Source organism: Perca flavescens, chromosome 5, assembly GCF_004354835.1.
Source record: "Perca flavescens isolate YP-PL-M2 chromosome 5, PFLA_1.0, whole genome shotgun sequence".
Taxonomy (NCBI): Eukaryota; Metazoa; Chordata; class Actinopteri; order Perciformes; family Percidae; genus Perca; species Perca flavescens.
In genome coordinates this window covers 15459715-15478578 of record NC_041335.1, presented here as the reverse complement: position 1 = coordinate 15478578, position 18864 = coordinate 15459715, and the positions used below count along the sequence as shown (strand labels likewise).

The following is an 18864-nucleotide window of genomic DNA, read 5'->3' as shown; positions in this document are numbered from 1 at the left end:
CAGTGCTCCCCCCGACATGTCAGGAGAACAGCATTTTATTAGCTGACAACCCTGGAAAAACAGTCACTTTGTACTGGGACATGATCTACTGCAATTACTAAGCGTGGCACTCAGGGGTTGCGGGTAATATACCCAAATACCCCATTATGCAAATATGGACAGTCAGCTATATTTAGCACCGTATTGTGAAAATCTGCAGGTTAATTCCTATATTACTCAAAGACATTGAATGAATGTCTCGGTCATGGTTACACCAATACATGAAGATAAACCTGAACACTGAATCAAACCCACAACACTAAAACCCAGGTAAAATAAAGGCACACCCAAAACATTAAACCTACATTGTGTAATTTTTTTAGTTGATTCTTAGCAAAAACCCCTTTGTTCTTTCACAAATATGTGCTAATTCATGTGTAATTAATTCCACCAACTAATCAAAGTATTCTCTTAAGTGTAGAATCTGCCATTTAGAATCATTCAGAATACATACGAGTCGCCATGTAGCGCCTTCATCTTTAAAATACATTAGCCAAAGAGGGACATACCTCCGCTTTTTGCGCTTTTAAACTCAGTGGCACCGTGACGATTGACAGGGGGAGATTACCCACCAGGGAAGCAAAAAAAAAAATAGAATTAACGAAGAAAAACGACAACGCGACAGGCAAAGCAACAAGACCAATTGGAGTGGCTAGAACAGCTGCATGTAAACAATGGAGATAAGAGATAATTTTGGGTTCGGCCACCGTAGGAGTTGAAATGCGCTCGGAATGGGAAGGGCTAGAAAGTTATATTCAGTTGGTTGTCATATACAATTTCACCACTAGATGGGAGACATTCTTACACAATGTAGCTTTAACAGAACATCATTAAAACATACTTCGACGAAGACAGGAACCGTTCAAAACAATTGCCATTGACTGTGTAACGTTATTCAATCAGGCTATAAAAGAGAAGCGGTGCAGTGCCGTCTCGGTTTCAGAAGTAGAAATCCATGTGTTTTTTTTTAAGATGGCCATTAATCCAGCGATCTCTAAACAGCTGTCAGATCAAAACATAAGGTCGTCATGCAACGTTACCGATCCTATCCTAGTTAGCGCAACAAGCGCGTCCTCAGAGCGGTTTTACCAAGGGAAATGTGTATGCGGCCTAGGCTATCTGAATCTACTTCCCTAGCTCCCATATAAGCCTACCTAAACCTCCACCTCACCCGCCGCCTATGGTGGCACTAATATTACTGTACCATAATAGGCCTAACACACAATATACTAAAAGTATTCCCAAGGCGGACTTCAAGAAGTGAGTGAACTCAAAGGATTTAATTAAGTGAACAACTATTGTAAAATGCTTCAAGACGAATCATGTATTTTGCAGCTCATTCATAATAACAGAGACCATTTCACTCATCTTTCTGCCATTCAATTCAATTCAATTCAATTTTATTTATAGTATCAAATCATAACAAGAGTTATCTCGAGACACTTTACAGATAGAGTAGGTCTAGACCACACTCTATAATTTACAAAGCCCCAACAATTCCAACAATTACAGTAATTCCCTCAAGAGCAAGCAGTGCGACAGTGGCGAGGAAAAACTCCCTCTTGGGAAGAAACCTCAGACAGACCCAGGCTCTTGGTAGGCGGTGTCTGACGGGCCGGTTGGGGGTGTGATGAACAGTGGCAATAATAGTCACATTAATAATGGAACAGTGACTATAAATTGTATTCCGAAAATGTTTTCAGGCCATCAGATGTGGAAAATATTAAAATGATTCATACAAATTCATATAGCCGAAATAGTCTGTAGCTCATTTTTTGAAGGGAACTTTCTGTTTCTTTTCTTCTCATTACATCCCTGTTAGTCCCAGTTGCTTTCAAACATCAGAATTTCTAGTATTTAGATTTTTTTTCACATTATTTTTTCAAATGTCTTACGGTCTGTGGCGCTATAAGTAAATAATGTGTTACTGTGAAACTGCAACATATCAAGAAAACCTTGAAGAAAACAATTTGGAACACAGAGAACATGTTGTGATTTATCCTTCATGATCATGTGAAGTGTAAAGTGTAAAAACAGCAATTCGCTGAAATGATGCTTTAAGTGAGCCCTGCTGCTGTTTCCAACGGCTTCTCCTTTAGGTCAATTGCAGAACCGCTTCAGGCAGAGAGATAGCATGCTCATGTTGTCAGTCAATAACCTTTCCTAATCAAAATCATCACTCTCATTTCTAAGTAAGATGTAGCCTCAGGTGTGTTCATACTGCCTTTAAAATCCATTTTGAAAAATCCATATGGCACTCGTATTGTGATGACGCTGTGCAAATGTGTCACGTTGACATCTGTGAATTAATTTATGAAAACATTAGACAAAAGGCATTCAACAACACTAAATGCCAAACCAGTGTTTACGCTTCGGATTTGATGAGTGACAGAGTTCAAAACATTTAACAGGAAGTTTGATCAAACTCTTCTTTGACCCAGGAGAATACAAGAGACGTGTACTTCATTCCTCACATTTCACAGAAAGAATCTCTGTGGATGCAAGTACGAAATTATACGTACATTATTTTGAAATGAATACATGACAGTGAGATGATGTGGGCTCTTTTAAAATGACAAATGAGAAACAAGTCAGCTGAAGAGCAGGCGTAGACTGTCAAATAAATCCATACACACACAGATCACTTAATAGGGAATTTGTAACATATGTCTAGTTTTAGCTTGAGGCTTCTTTGAAATAGTTTTCTTATGACATTGAAACCTACTAACTGGGTATTCATCTACACAAATTCTGAACAAACAGTAATGTGCATCATACAATAATAATCCAAACATCCTCTAAAAGTAGCATGGTATAAAGTAAATTTTGCACATATGAGCATGAATCATAGCAGCAGCAGTGCTTAGGGAGGGTCACACCATCAGTCATGAGTCTGCTCTAGGTAGTCTTTTACCATAGCAGTAATATATTCGTGACAAAGGCTGCAAATGCAGATAGCTTATCAAACATTATTATTATTTTTACTCTATGCCCACAAGGATACACACACACACACACACACACACACACACACACACACACACACACACACACACAGTGGTGTAGCCTAGTTTTTTGTAGGGAGTAGTGAGTGCATAAAAGTTGAGCTAATTCAGCTCCGTTTAGTTCCGGTTTTGAGATGTTGATGATGACCAAGATGGCGGCGTGGACGAAGCTTCGTGACGCCCTGTGTCGCTCCAGATTCTGCAAATTAGTAGTAATATGCTTGTTTATCTCAAGTATTTTCGGTAAAAACAGTTTAGCGTACATATCGTACACCCGACAGGAACTTTTGGAGATCGGCTCCTGCAATTCTGACATCGTTATTAGCGTACTTCCAGAGATGGCTAAACCAACGACACATCTGGATATCCCCACACCGACTGGTCGCTATTCCAAGCCTTTTCCAAATCGGATAGCATCAGAAACACCTACAACAGAGATGCCCCCCCCCCCCAAAAAAAAATGAAATCGGGGTTAGTGAGAGGTGTGTCAGAGAGGTCAGGTCATGGTACCACCTGTAGCTCTGCAACACCATTGTTTCTCTCTGTCAACTGGTGTGTGGAGAAGAAAATCAGGGTTAAGAACAGTGCATCTGTTAGAGTGACATTTTGCAATCTAACAGAGTAGTAATATCTAAGGTACCTGGCCACAGAGAGTTTTATTCTGTTCCCACAAAATGTGTGACACAGAATATGGAACAGGGCGTATTTAATGTTTCGAGCGGCAGAATCAAGTTTAGCAGAGAAATTTGCAACCGGACGGAGTTTTGTCGCCGTGGTGTTGCAGCAACACAGAGCCACGCAGCTCTTGTGCTTATCAACGGTCTGCATGAACTGTTTTTAGGGATCTGGCAGTCCCAGCGTCGGGGAAGCCAGTTTCATATTCACAAACGCTTCATTAGCTTCGGCAGCAAAAAGTCTTACCGTGACCTCAGGAACGTGTACAGGCATTTTTACGTGACAGGCTCAAGTCAAAAAAATCCTAATCATCACACTAAACTGAAAAAGCTGCTATTCTGTTCATTTTACATGAAAACAGAACTGTACCAAAAAACTCTCTCGAGGAAGGAAAAAGCGGATGCAGCCTTGAGAGATGTAGAAAAAAACACAAGCTGGGCACTTTAAAAACTATATTGGTTGTCAGTCGAGCATACAGCTACAACACAGTCAGTATCAGTCCAAATCAGATGTGAGGTTGTCAAACTGTCATTATGTCTCTAAAGAACCGTTTTGAGCATTCTTCATCAGGCCCTGTAGTAACATGAGCTGTGTAATGCAGGTTGTCAGGTTTCATACAGTCAGAGGCAGGGCTGATTACAGAAGCCGCTTCAGTGAGGTCATTTTAGCCACACTGCGATTAACAAATGTGGTTTTGTTAGACGCATCATTACGAGAAATTCTCAATCCATCAGGTGTTGAGGTTAAGCCAATGTTAAAAGTGCACATTAAATCACTACCTGAGCAAAATAAGTGGACATAAATCAGACACCAAAAAAAAGTTTCCCATGTATATGAGAAAGGAACAGAAAATTGTTCTTTTACTGTTTAACCTGTATTTCCAATTGACCAAATAGAATGACCACTGCACTTCAGTGTCAAATCTTTAGCTCTAATAATCAAGTTATGTGAGTGGAACCCTTTTAACTTTACCCTCAGTAGTAGGCATTTTCTTCTAGGTTTCAGAAGATAACATACTATAATGGTTTAACTGATTAGATTCTTTTTTCAGAACTTTCTAACCTATCAATTGTCCCTAAATAGCAAAAACAAAAAACAGTGCATCAGTGCCAAGCATTTCTTCATTGCATGAAGCGAGTATGTGTGTGTTTTTTAGCAGTACCTTCCTTATCAGCTTTTGGACTCAGTCAAACAGAGGAACTAGTGTTGTTCTTTGTCTGATGTTTTTTTTGCTTTTTCTTCGGACAATTACATACCCGATGTCCAAAGTCCTTGCAGTACAAACACTGGTCTCGGTTGTAGGGCTCATTATTTTGCCCACGGTACCCGCCTCGGCACCTTCTGGCTCGACCACGTCCTTCGTGGGAGCGGCCTTTTTCGGGTCCGCGCTCCATATGTTGCCCACCAGCCTGTTGTAACATGCAGACAAACCCTTCAAACATGGTTTTCTCACGTACTCGTTGGTCTTTCCACCCGATGCAGGTGTGACTGATGTTGTCGGTCCTGTCCGATAGTTGAGTCTGTGTCCTCTTTGTCCCTCCATTTTTCCAACTTGTCTTCCTGATTTTTAGAGAAAGCTTCAGAAAACTGATGAGGATTGGTGTATGTGTGTTGTTGCATTCTTTCCCTGAATCATACCTTTAGATTCTTTTATCCATAAGTTAAAACACTCCTTATTTTTCTCCACTTGTTCTAAATCCCTCGTCTTAATTTTGTCTGTCTTTCTTTCTGTTTTTTTTCTTGTTCCTCTAATTCTTGTCTTAACAGTTTGAGTTTGTACATGCTAAAAGACCCATTTTCAGGAAAAAACGTAAGTTTTTGTCAGGCTACAATGGCGGACCCAAATGCACGACTCAGGAAACAAGGATAAAGGTGATCGGTTTATTGCTCCCAGAACAATGCAAGCAACGGTACAGATCCAACAGGCAGGCAAACGTGGTCGATGATACAGGCAATAGGTCAGGGTACACGGGGAAACAAAACAAGGGAACGCTGGAAAGTGAGTCAACATGGAGCTACAACAATCTGGCAGAGAACAAGGGAACACAGGTGAGTATATATACACGGGGGAGGGGAAGACAACCAGACACAGGTGAACAACATTAGGGCGGAGACAGGTAATCAAAAACGGCGGGAAACAAACAAAGGCAGGAAGACAAGTGAAGTGAATGAAGACACACAATGGATGCAAAATAAAACAGGAAGTTCATGAAAACAAACAGAAAACACAATAAGAGCGGAGGCAGACGTGACAGTTTTGGACCAATGCAGCAGACACCCCAGGCTTTATGAGCCGTATTTTCGCACCATGTCATCCACCACGGTTCCCGTAGGGACGTGTGAGCCGGATCTGCCTGATCCGTTACCCATTTTACTGGGAAGAAGTACTTCTATCCTACTTACAATCGTCACTGTAAGGCCGGGTTTCTATCTTATTTTGGAAAAACCCAAACACAAAAAAAACAGTTTCTGAAAAACTATTTATTAGATTTACTTCAAAACCTAATTAGATTTGTCCCCCGAAAATCTACAAAGCAAAGTCACACCCGTTCGTGGATCAGTTTTATGGTGCAAAAATACTGCTAGAATGATCACAATTAGGCCTATGTATTTACACAAACATAAAAGACTAGGCCTACCCAAAATTAATACAAACAACCCCAAAGTGGTTATCCTATTTTAGTGTCAGTTTTTGTTTCTGGAAGTTTACTACAGCCAATTCAAATTACTCTTAATTTAATTTAAATTAGAGTGTGATCTTACCCTGCTGCGTGGAATTGCTTCCATCTTAATAGGTCAGTGTTGGGTTAGTAGAGGCATCCGTGGTTTCTGATCCTCTCTCTCTGAATGCTTTTTGGGCGAGGTAGAGGCGAAGATCGTTTGATCTCGGATCGAGAGTCCTCAGTCAACCACGGAGTCTCTTTTATCTGACCCCCACACATGATCCCCATTCTCGTCGCCATGTTTGTAGTGGAAGTTTCCTTTGCAGCAGGGGGAAGAGTTTTCAGAGTTTAGTTAATTGAAACAAATAAGACAGACTGAGACTAAAACCAAATTGGGTTTTTGTATTTTATTAAAAAAGATATATTTGCAAATATAGGATCAACATGATTTCACAAAAGGCCGCAGCCCAGTGTGGAGTCAGTTTCTCAAATGAGTGAACAAAACACTAGGCTTTTATGCATCTTCAGAGTGACAGCACATACGCACTTGGCTTAGTATGACGCTACAATTTTGACAGGCAATCTGATACACATGAAGACAATCAGAGAAATGCAAGAGACATCTTGGAGACATCTCACCTCCTCCTCCCTGTATGACTTTCACCCCCCAGTTACATCTTAACTGGCATGGGAAAACATGAGATAGTTTTGGGGTGACCTTGTACCTTTATCGGTTCAGGCAAACAGAGCTCACAAAATGTTCCAGACTGGATGTCTCACAAAGTTAGAATCAAAATCTACATGTGGGAAATGAGATAAACTCTTTCAGCATTTGTGAGAGAAGTAAAGTACGAATTAAACATAAAAATATAAGGGCACCATGACAGTCTGGCTTTGAATTTCCGGAGAAAACAAACCCATGTGACGCGTTCGTCCAATCAGCTGCTGGTTTTCATTTTTTGGGCAACGATAGAGATTAGCGCTGCCTGCTGTTATGGAGGCGTATTACGTCTCGTCTCTTTGGTGTGTTCTGTGGTACTTTTTGGACCAACACGGGGAGACTGATCATTTTGACTGGCTTTTCGGTCGACTGTCGGCCGTCTGGTCGGTGTGACCTGGCTTTAAGATTGCCATGAGAGCACTGCATTCTGCTATTAGTAAACAACAAGCTCTGCATCCTGAGGCAGCCTACATTGTCGCGGGTGACTTCAACCACTCAAATTTAAAGACTGTACTGCCTAAATTCCATAAAAATGTATCATGCCCCACAAGAGGAGAAAAGATTTTAGACCAAGTTTTCACTAATGTAGCTGATGCATACAAAGCTGCTCCCCTCCCCATCTAGGCCACTCAGACCACCTCTCTTTGTTTCTACTGCCCAAGTATTTAGCACTCATCAAACGTGTAAAACCAACAGTAAGGATGGTCAAAGTGTGGCCAGACCGCTGTCTCTGCACTTCAGCAGCGCTTTGGTAACACTGACTGGAGAGTGTTCGCAACTCAGGCCACCCATGACTCCCACACGGACACTGACTCATATGCCTCCTCCATTCTGGACTGTATCAACTCTCACATCAACAGTGTCGCCACCCTCAAACGGATTACCACATTCCCTAATCGCTTCTGATTAGGGAACAGTGAAGTCAGACTCTTGCTGAAGGCACACAACATTGCATTCAGATCAGATGATGCTCAAGCCTATAACTCATCCAGGGCTAACCTGAATAGGGGCATCAAAAAAGCCAAGCACAACCACAAGCTAAGGATTGAGGATCACTTCAGGAACAACTCTGACCCACGACGCATGTGGCAATGCATCCAGGCCATCACAGACTACAAAGCTACCAACTCCTAGCCTCGTGAGACCATCCTGATCTCGCAAGCTCCAGTTTTCCACTCGCAGATCAGTCTGGCATCTTGAGGCAGAGAAAATTTGGAGCCGTTAGCCAAACGACCGGGCCAATCAGCGTTGGTTTTGAGGTGGGTTAGGTGGTGATAGACCGATGGCATATCCAATCAGCTAACCAGTATTATCAGCCAGCGGTAGCCCTAATTCTGTTAGCCGCTCGCTTATGCTTTTTTTCTCTTGGATCCTACTTTTGGAATATGGTCCGGGAACCTGACATGGTGACTTTTATTCCTAAATTCTCATTACACAAACGGCAAATATCCTTTACCGACATGTTGCTTGCATGCTGAGTTTACGAGCTATGCTTTGCCTGCAGCAGCAGGGGCGGGCTTGTGGTTGTATTTTCATACGCTTCGTGGATCTGATTGGTTGATTTGGCCCGTCTATCACCAACATAGGTGATAGACAGATGGTTCATCAATCAAATAACCAGTATTCCGCCCTTCCCAAAAAGTTCTCCAACGGAAAGTTCCCAGATGGATATGCCGAGCAAATGCGAAGCAATCCATCTGGCGGAATCCCATCCCTGTCACCGACACCTCCTTGCCTGATGAGCTAACCAACTCCACAACAAAGAGGTGGCCATCCCTGTCACCAGCCCCTTACACCTCCACCACCGATGTGTGTGCACTGAGCAGGATTAATGCACACAAGGCTGCTGGTCCTGATGGTATGCAGCTGACTGTGCAGCTGACTGAGGTTTGGACTGACATATTTAATCTGTCACTAGCCAGGCATCGTGCCGGTGCCAAAGCACTCCACTGCAACAAGCCTTAACGACTTCCGTCCAGTTGCACTCACCCCCATCATAATGAAGTGCTTCGAGAGGTTGGTCCTGGCCCATCTCAAGACCTGCTTACTACCTTTACTGGATCCCTTCCAATTTGCCTACCGTCAGAACAGGAGCACAGAGGATGCCATCTCACTCTGCCCTGTTCCACCTTGACAATAGCAACACCTATGTGAGAATGCTGTTCATTGACTTTAGTTCAGCATTCAACACCATCATCCTCTCCAAACTGATCACCAAACTCAGTGAACTGGGCATCAATACCTCCCTCTGTAACTGGATTCTGGACTTCCTAATCAACAGACCTCAGTCTGTTAGGTTAGATAATCACACGTCCTCAACAACCGGAGTACCACAGGGATGTGTACTGAGCCCTCTCCTGTACTCCCTCTTCACCGACGACTGCACACCTGTAGGCTACATGGCTCTAACACCATTGTAAAGTTTGCAGACGACACTACGGTGATTGGTTTCATCAGCAACAATGATGAGACGGCCTACAGGGAGGAAGTCCAGCACCTATTCTCCTGTTGCACTGACAACAACAGGTCCTCAGATCCTCAGACAGTTTGGCATGGCAACTGCTCTGCCCATGACCGGAAAGCACTGCAAAGGGTGATGAAAACTGCCCAACACATCACCGGTTTCTCACTCCCCTCCATCGAGACCATCCAGGGAAGCTTCTTTCCTGCGGCTGTCACCCTACTGAACTCTTGCTCTGTATCTCAGTGACAATTTAACCTACTAACCCCCCCCGGACAATTTGCACTGTCCTACCCGACCCATACTGTGCTATTTATTTATTTACAGATGTACATACTGTAATTACACCATCATATTCTACTGCTCTTCATACAATTCATCCTGCACATACGCTTATTCTTACTACTCTTATAATGTTACCACACTGCACATAGCTGTACATACTGTACAGCTCTATCTATATGGTTCATTCAGTATATCCATATTTATTCTGTTTTTCTTATTATATATTCTGTTGATATACTGCATATATCTATATCTATATTATTCTTAGTATAATGTTACTGCTACTACATTGAACATATCTGTACATGTTGTTCATACATTGTTCACATAGCCATATTTATTCTGCTCTTATAACACTGCAATTTATTTCTTGTCCTGCCTATGCACTACCTGTCTATACTTGTATATCGCATTGCACTTTTCTGCTTTTCATTTTTGCACTTCTGGTTGGACGCCAACTGCATTTCGCTGTCTTTGTACTTGTACTCTGCACAATGACAATAAAGTCGAATCTAATCTAATCTAAAAATGGCAAGATTTAGGGACCGTCCACAAACTACAACACCGAAAAGAGATACAACAAAAATATTCATTAATTTAATGATTAAATAAGGTAGTGTCTCCAAACTCAATTATAACTTGTCTCCTGCTAGTTGTACTACAGCACTTTTAAAAAACAAGCATATGCCTAATTTTGAAAATATTTTCACTCTTTACGGTGTTTTAATTTGTAGACAGCCCCGAAGCACTTGTCTTGTCGTCTCAATACCGGAACTAAACAGAGCTGAATTTGCACAACTTTCATGCATTTCTTTCATATCTACTGCAGTCAGATTCACTATGTTCACTCGGAAGGAATCACTTCACATGGGTAAGCACTTGTAATGACATTTGGAACATATTAAGAGGCTAAAAGCACGTTTAAAACTTGCCCTGTTTTAGCCTCCTGGGTGCAAAATGTATCAGGAGGATAACACGGTTTAGGCAACACCGATTGTTTTCATTTTTCTCGCTACTGACAGCACTCCAAATTTACAAACAACAGAGCTACGTGTTGAAATCGACCGAAATTCTCCTTTAACATCTGCTGCAGTGTCACCCAAAGTGGCAGTAGCTTTAGGGGCTTACCAAAACACTGAAAGAGTGTAGTTTAAATTTGCTTTCGTTTCATATCTAGGCTGCTTCAGTTATTCACATTAGTTAATTTCAAATATGCACAGAGAATGACCGCCAAGCAACTGTGTTGTTGTTCCTAGGCAACTCGCAACACAGACAGGGTGAATTTATGAACATAAGTGTGAAAGTTTTCTCACAAAACAATCATTGTTACGTAACGTTTTCCTTGCTCTTTTGTAAGTGGGTCTACAGAAATCCTTGACCTTTCCTAGTGGCTATACTCTGTATACCTGCATATCACGTAGCCTACTACACCACTGCCCCCAGGTGAGTCAAAAAAATAGATTTAATGCTAGAGCTCAATTTATCATTGTAGGCTATTTTTAAAGGGAATACGGATATTTTCACTAGGCAATACAAACGAGAAATAACAGAGACATTACAAACAAAACAAAAAGTACAAGAAGACATACATTTACAGTTAGTCAGAGATTTCAGGGAAAAAAAGCTCTACAGTTTCCACAATTTTAATACTTTTTTTGTTATCCAGTGTTCTAAGTGACTTCAGTAGAAATTTAAATTCTATGAGAAAAGATACAAAATTAGGAGATGAGTTAGAAAATTTCTGCTTGTGAATATAGAGTTTTGCCTACACAATAATTAAATTAATTAGATACTCAAGAACACCATTACCTGAATTATCGTAGAAACAGATGTTATGTTTAAGGTTAAAGGATAAAGTTGGTGGGTTCAAAAAAGTAAGACTCCAAATCTGTCCAAAATCTTTTGGAAATTTCATAATCAAAAAAAAGGTGAGATATTGTTTCAATATTCTGTTTACAAAATGTACAGGAAGAGTCAATGTCGCATTGAATGTCGGTAAATCTAGCAACAAGATGATTAGTAGGGTATATGTTATGTAAAATGTTGAGGTGTACGTCCTTAGCTTTGTTAGAAACACAGTACTTATATGGTAGGAGGCAAGCCTTTCTCCAATTTATGTTCTCAATTTTTGATCTCCATATAAACTTGCCCCTTGGCACAACTGTATTCTTTCTCTGATTCTCTCTCTGTATTCTTACACTTTATGTGTGTTACTTCAATTCCATCCAATGATAGTAAAGGCTGTGCTATAACGTGTGCATCATAGGTTAAGTATTTTTTTATAAGTAGAATTAAACCAGTTAAATAAGTTAAATAATTAAATTATCTGAAAGGAATTGGAAAAATGTGTACATTCATATACTGTTGATAGGATAGCATATCACCAGATTCATCGAAAAGATTAAGAATGTGATTTAAATCTCTTTGGAACCAATTAGGAAAAAATAAGGATTTGTTCCTAATGAGTATGTTACAATTGTTCCACAGGAAAGTCTTGTGCAGTGAAAAATTGTGGACAAAGGCTAGCTTCCAAGCTAGAAGGGCTTACTGATGGAATTTTTGGAATTGGCAATTTATTTGGCAGAAAATTACATTTTAAAATAAAGGAAAGACTTCCAATTTTGTTAAAAATGTAATTTGGGATAAAATACCAAACTGCCTCAGGGTTTTTAAGACATCTTTTTAACCAATTAACTTTAAAGGTGTTCACAGTGTGACTGAAATCTTGGACTTCAAGACCTCCTTCTGCTTTACTACTGGAATGTACATTTTTCTTTTGCTTGTGTGACTTATTTTTCCAAATAAAATACAGAAAAAATTGATTTAAGTCAGTGGTTGTTGAATCATTTACAAATTAGGATAAAAAATTGATACACAAAACGAGATAGGCCCTCTGCTTTAGAGAGGAGAACTCTGACCAAAATAGACAAATCCCTTTGAAGCCAGATTGTTTTCTTTAGTCTACTTGAAAAATGTAGATGTTGCAATAAGATTTCTAGTTATAAATATCCCCAGATACTTAACAGAATCCTTAACTGGGATATTTCCAATTAAACAATCATCACAACCATGTAGAGATAAGATTTCATATTTGGACATATTCAATCTTAAACCTGAAGCCTTGGAAAATTGGTCTATCAAGTGAATAGAGTTACATAACTGATTCTTGTCTTTTAAAAAGATCGTAGTGTCATCCGCCAATTGGAAAATTTTTTACTCCTTACCAAAAAATTTCTGTCAGATATAATTTTAAGCGACAATAATTCACTGACTAAATAAATAAGAAGGGCGAGATAGGGCACCCCTGCCTGACCCCTCTATTAATTTTTAATCTTTTATAGGTTTTGAAATTAATTATAACCAAGCTATTAATATCTTTATAGAACAGAATGTCTACAAAATTGTTACCAAAGCCAAACGCTTTAAGGGACTGTAAAAGACATTAGTGCTCAATTGTGTCAAAAGCCTTATAAAAGTCTAGAAACAAAATAAGCCTCAGACTTAACTGCATCTGCATAATCAAACAAATCTAATATGAGTCTGATATTACAACTAATATGTCATGTAATATGTCAATTTTTCATGAATCATGTTTGAGTTTCAACTATAATAGAGTCTAGCCCTTTCTTCAATCTGTTTGACTAAGCTAAAGCCAATATCTTATAATCTATTGTTAAAAGAGTGATAGGACGCCAATTATTAATTTTGCGGACAAGAGATATAATGCCTTGCTTTATTGTAGCTGTCATCTCCCCTTGACTGATGCATTCTTTGTACACACATAATAAAGAGTTATGAAGGTGTTCCCAAAAGTGTATATAAAATTCAACAGATAATCTTTAATTTCATTGACTGATAGGTCAGATTTACACAGTGATTTAAACTCCTCATCAATTGAAGGGATGGTAGCTTGAACATTATTCAGGTCACTTGCATTGAATTGTGATTCATATAAATTCCTATAAAATTTTGTGACAAAATTAGAAATTAGCTTTGGATCTTTAGAAGGAACTCAGTCAATATTAAGGGCAGATAAAGATTTTCTTTTAACATTTCTTTTCTCAAAAGCAAACTAGTAACTGGTGTTCTTTTCCCTTTCTTCAAGCCATTTGGCTCTTGACCTAATGAACGCTCCTTTTGCCAAGTCTAAATAAATTTGGTCCAGCTGTAGCTGGATTTTCCTTATTTTGAGTTTTTCATCCAAATTAATGTTTACTTTTGTCAGTTAAAGGTCAAGTTTGTGTGTCAATTCAGCTTCCACCTTACTTTTTTCTTTTTTAGTTCCTTACTTCTTTTAATAGCAACACATCTGACTTTGTATAGAGTTCCCATTTTATCCTGTAGTTGTCGTTTAGGCCGTCATTGAGGAATTCTTCTGCTAGTTTTTTGATAGAGTCATTAAAGGAATCATCCTTCAAAAGAGAGTTGTTAAATTTCCAATACCCTCGAAAACCTGAGGTCTCCTGAGTAGCACTTAATTTCAAAATAATTTGTTTATGGTCAGTTAATGGGGCGTAAAGATGATTAACTTCTTTCACAAATTGAAGGATAGATGACAAAATCAAAAAAAAATATCAATTCTAGATTTTAAAGTAAGTCTTCTGTTACACCAAGTGAAGTCTTTGGTATTGGGATTGAAGAAACGCCATGCATTAGTCAAGGAAAGGATGGAGCAGAGAAACAACACAAGGTTATTGCTCTGTGAAGACTAAGCCTAGTGGGGTCTCTATCCATCTCGTCATCAGGACATTCATTAAAGTCTCCACAAAGAATTATATAAGAACCCTGGTACTTAATATTCAGATCTTTCAATTTGGATGCTATTTCATTAAATAAGACCTTGTTAGAAGCGTGGGAATTAAACCCATATATATTACAAACAGTAAAGATAGCATTTTCTAGTTTAATTATCAGTGTAATCCATCTACCATCTTCAGAAGAAACCGTTTCAAGAATGTCCCCTTTAAATGTATGTAATAAAATTAAAACCCCTGCTCAATAATTAGTACCATGGCAAAAATTAGCTAAATTACCCCATTGTGTCTTCCAGAATTTGGTATCTGATTCACAGGAATGTGTTTCCTGAAGTAAAATAAAATCAGCCTCAGTTCTCTTGCACAAAAGAAAGATTGCTTTCCTCTTAGTAATATCCCTAATACCTCTGACATTTAAAGACATAATATTTAGAAAATTAAACATAAAATCCATACAAAACATGTTATGGAAAAAAAAGGAATACCTATAAATCACTTGAGCACCAAAAACCTTGAAAAGTGCTAAAACAATCCACCAAAAAGGAGGTGGCGATTAACAACCATTTAAACTGGCATAACAGATAGTGACAGAGAAGGCGATGTTATAATCAAATCAAATCAAAAACTTTTTATTACAGACTCAAGGTCCAAATCACCCACAACAATACATAAATACATATCAATAAACGCACATGCATACACACCTACCTACACATTTAATAAATATAAAAACAAACAAATTTTAATTAAAAAAAAAAAAAAAAAAAAAAAAAAAGATTATTGTTCTACCAGAAGACAATTATACCAATGTTTCCACATACGGGATTGGTAGCGTGTAGTGCTTAGACGTATGTCAGTTAAGCCCATTATTATTTCATTTTGTGACCCATCAAGCCGACACATGAATTTAAACATTAGGTTTCTTAACACAGCATGAAAGGTATTCACTCTTGCAACCACAAACATCTCACTTGCACTACACCATCTTGGTTTTGTGAGTAATATTCTCATTGCGTCATTATATGCTACTTTCAATTTTAAAAGACTTGCCTTTTTATAGTTTGACCACAAGTGCGCAGTATACAACGGTGTGCAATATGCTTTGAACAGAGATATCTTTACACCAGCCGTACATGCCCTAAATTTACGTAAGAGACTATTGGCTTGTGCATATAGCCATCACAATTTGTTTTCATTATAAAGATAAGTAATATTATAGGCAGAGCTAGCCAAGTAAAGGACCATGGAGTTTATCTAAATATGTTAACAGAGATTCGGTAGACGTCCACCTAAATTCTTCTCCGGTATTTTAACTACATTTCCCACACGCTTTGGCGTCATTTCCCATAACCCTTTGCGCCGCTGCTCTACCGCTCACAGGAACGAGAAGGTCGCACATAACAACGTTGTAGTGAGGCAGAGAAGAAACCAGACTGTAATCATGCTGGGACAAGCTGTAAGGCGATTCACAACGTCTGCTGTTCGTGCTTCACACTATGGTGAAGGACCAGGACAGGTGAGATTATCTCCTAAAATCAGCATTAACGTTATTGTCTTAAATGTGATATTACCTGTATCCGGCCTTGTCTGTATCCACATCCTAACGTTAGCTGGCCTTGGAGGTCACACCAGCGTTATAGCAATGCTAGCAAAACTAGCCACATGCATGTGTATTTTCTACTTTACAATGTAACCAAACGTTTTAAAGACGACGACAGCCTTATGACAGCAAGTGTTGATTTGTTGAGGAAGGCCTGGGAAGGCGACCTGTTGGCTAGCATTAGCTTCGTGGCTAAGACGGTAACTATTGGCTAATTCCATCAATGCTACCAAGTTAGCAAGCCCTTTATCACCCAGAATAAGCCAGTTAAAGCTTTCTACAGTGCTTGCCTGCATTTAACAAGATGCATGTATCTTGGCAAGACGAAAGTAAACCCACAAACGCTTACAGTAATGCGAATATTAATACCTGAACGAAGTTGTTCAGTAACGTTACTTCCGGCTAATTGCTGAAAGGTCACAGCTGGATGCTAACAACAAGCCAACCTGGAGGAAGGTGCTCTTCAAGTTTTAGTATTGCCAAGAGTACACCGCCTGTGGCAATTTAGCATATTCTAGAATTAAATATAGAATAATGTTTATTGATGCTGTAGCTGCCTCTGATGAAAGAAATAGCGGACATCACTAAGTTAGTTCACATAAATCTGGCAGTTTAATGTGTATTTTAGTACCCCACATTGATAAATACATATAACGAAGTAGTTTGGTGTTGAATACTGTTACTTTGGGCCCTGGTTGCATTATACAAGGAGCTACTTCAGTTGATAGCAAAGTGTATTTGTCTTGTGAACTGCTTGATTCATATTATACAATTCATTGTTACAGTGGCTTTTTTTCTTTTTAAAATGCAAGGCACACAGGGACCCACATTAGAGTTCAGAGTTGGCGTTCTTGGCCCATTGATCATGTTTAAGTTGTTTTGTAAATATACCTAATTGGCTTCAGTTTTCCTAATTTAAATTTGAGCTTTTAAAATGCATGCACTAAAAATGCACACCCAGAGACTCCTAATCACCTACAATGGCCATTGTAAAACAGCTGTCTCACTTGACATATTTGGTAATAAATCAATTTAACTCTAATGTATACTCATGAAGACACTTTGTTCCCCCTTATTTTTAATTTGACAGACAATCCCTGTCCTTTTTTAAATAATATTTTTACCCTAAGTCCTGTCATTAATTTCTTGCTTCCTTCTATACCTGGATGTATTATGTAGCGCTTTGCACATATATCCTGCATATCATACTAATAATGTATGATGAAACTGTAAAATAACCTGTTCATTGCCAGGTATGGATTTAAATGCGTATTACATGTGGAAATCAAGTGCTTTCTAAGAACAATATGTAGTCAAAAACTAAGGTTTAGTAAGGAATAATGTAATGCAAAAGAGTTGTATTACTATTCTTGGAGTTTTCCCTAAGTCGTAATACTCTTGTCTTTTTACAGAACCTGCCGTTTTCCGTGGAGAACAAGTGGCGTCTGCTCGGCATGATGGTGGTGTTCTTCGGCAGTGGCTTCGCATTCCCCTTCATTGTCGTCAGACACCAGATCCTGAAGAAGTAAAATGGACCATTACTCAGCCTTCAAGGTAATTATGACTGTTTATCTAGCATATATGTTTTCATTAAAATGTCATGGTGATGTGGCATTTACTTCAGCCTTGGTTTGAATAGTGACCTCAGACAATGACAGTCCTTCATTGTGCCTCTTTAGCCTTTTGCTCAGCCGCATATCTTATATAAATTATCTGTATGTCTGAGAGTGATGGCAACAAATGTCATGTGGGTTGATATCAACGCTCTGTTTAGATAAGCTTGCACTTTTGTAAGTTAATGTGACAGTTTATTGCAGACATTGATGTTCATCATGTGGGAGTAGGTCAGAGTTGTCACATTTATCTTTACTGGTGTTTACTTAGAAATTGCTTTTCTGTCATCAGGTGTATGCAAGTCATCTTATCCCCTTTTGTCCTTTTTTTTTTTTTTTTTTTTCTCCCTGCAGGTCGTCAGCTGGGACACATTTATCCATCGAGTGTTATCCATGTAGGCGAATGGGAATCTCTTAATTTTCTTTGTAAATAAAGTTTCCTCCACTAAAACAAAGAAGTCTTTTTTTTTTTTTTTTTTTTTGCAATTCCAGAATCTGTTTTCTGTGTAAAAGCTATTATATGTACATTACAGAGGGTAAAAGTAGTATATACATGGCTAGCTGTTGACATTTTTGTTAATGATTTCATTATTTTATTTATGTAATCAAGCTTGCTCTAGTCTCATTTTAGCTACCCAATATTGTTTAATTAGTATCGATGGTGCGTTGCTGTGTGGAAAGGAATCCGCCGACACTGTTTCTTGATTATAAAGGTTTATTTACATCCAAGAAATCCGCATCATGTACAAGCCCTGCAGAGCTCGGAGAGGACAGCTACCCAGATTCTCAAAAGTCCCTCTAAAGTTCTTTGTGTGTGGACCACATATCTATATTCCATAGATTGGGTGGGATCAATAACTGACCAATGGCTTCATGCCAACTGGCTCTGTCTAAGGGTCCATTGATAATGCATCACAGATGTTTTCATGAGGTGTCCAACGAATGTAGGCTAAAGTTCATCTGGGTTTCTTTGTTACCCAAAGCTTGAATACAAATCATAGAATATGCAGATACAATAAGATGACAATATACCTCACCAACATGCTTT

The 18864-nt window shown here is 39.0% G+C and overlaps 1 protein-coding gene across 1 annotated transcript; it reads left to right on the top strand.

Annotated features, from left to right (window-relative positions):
- Positions 1-15940: 15940 nt before the first annotated feature.
- cox7c (cytochrome c oxidase subunit 7C) lies at positions 15941-18271 on the top strand. The gene is made up of 3 exons (XM_028578845.1): positions 15941-16119; positions 17616-17757; positions 18171-18271. The coding sequence occupies exons 1-2, from the start codon at positions 16045-16047 to the stop codon at positions 17730-17732; spliced, it is 192 nt and encodes a 63-aa protein (XP_028434646.1). The 5' UTR covers positions 15941-16044; the 3' UTR covers positions 17733-17757; positions 18171-18271.
- Positions 18272-18864: the final 593 nt, after the last annotated feature.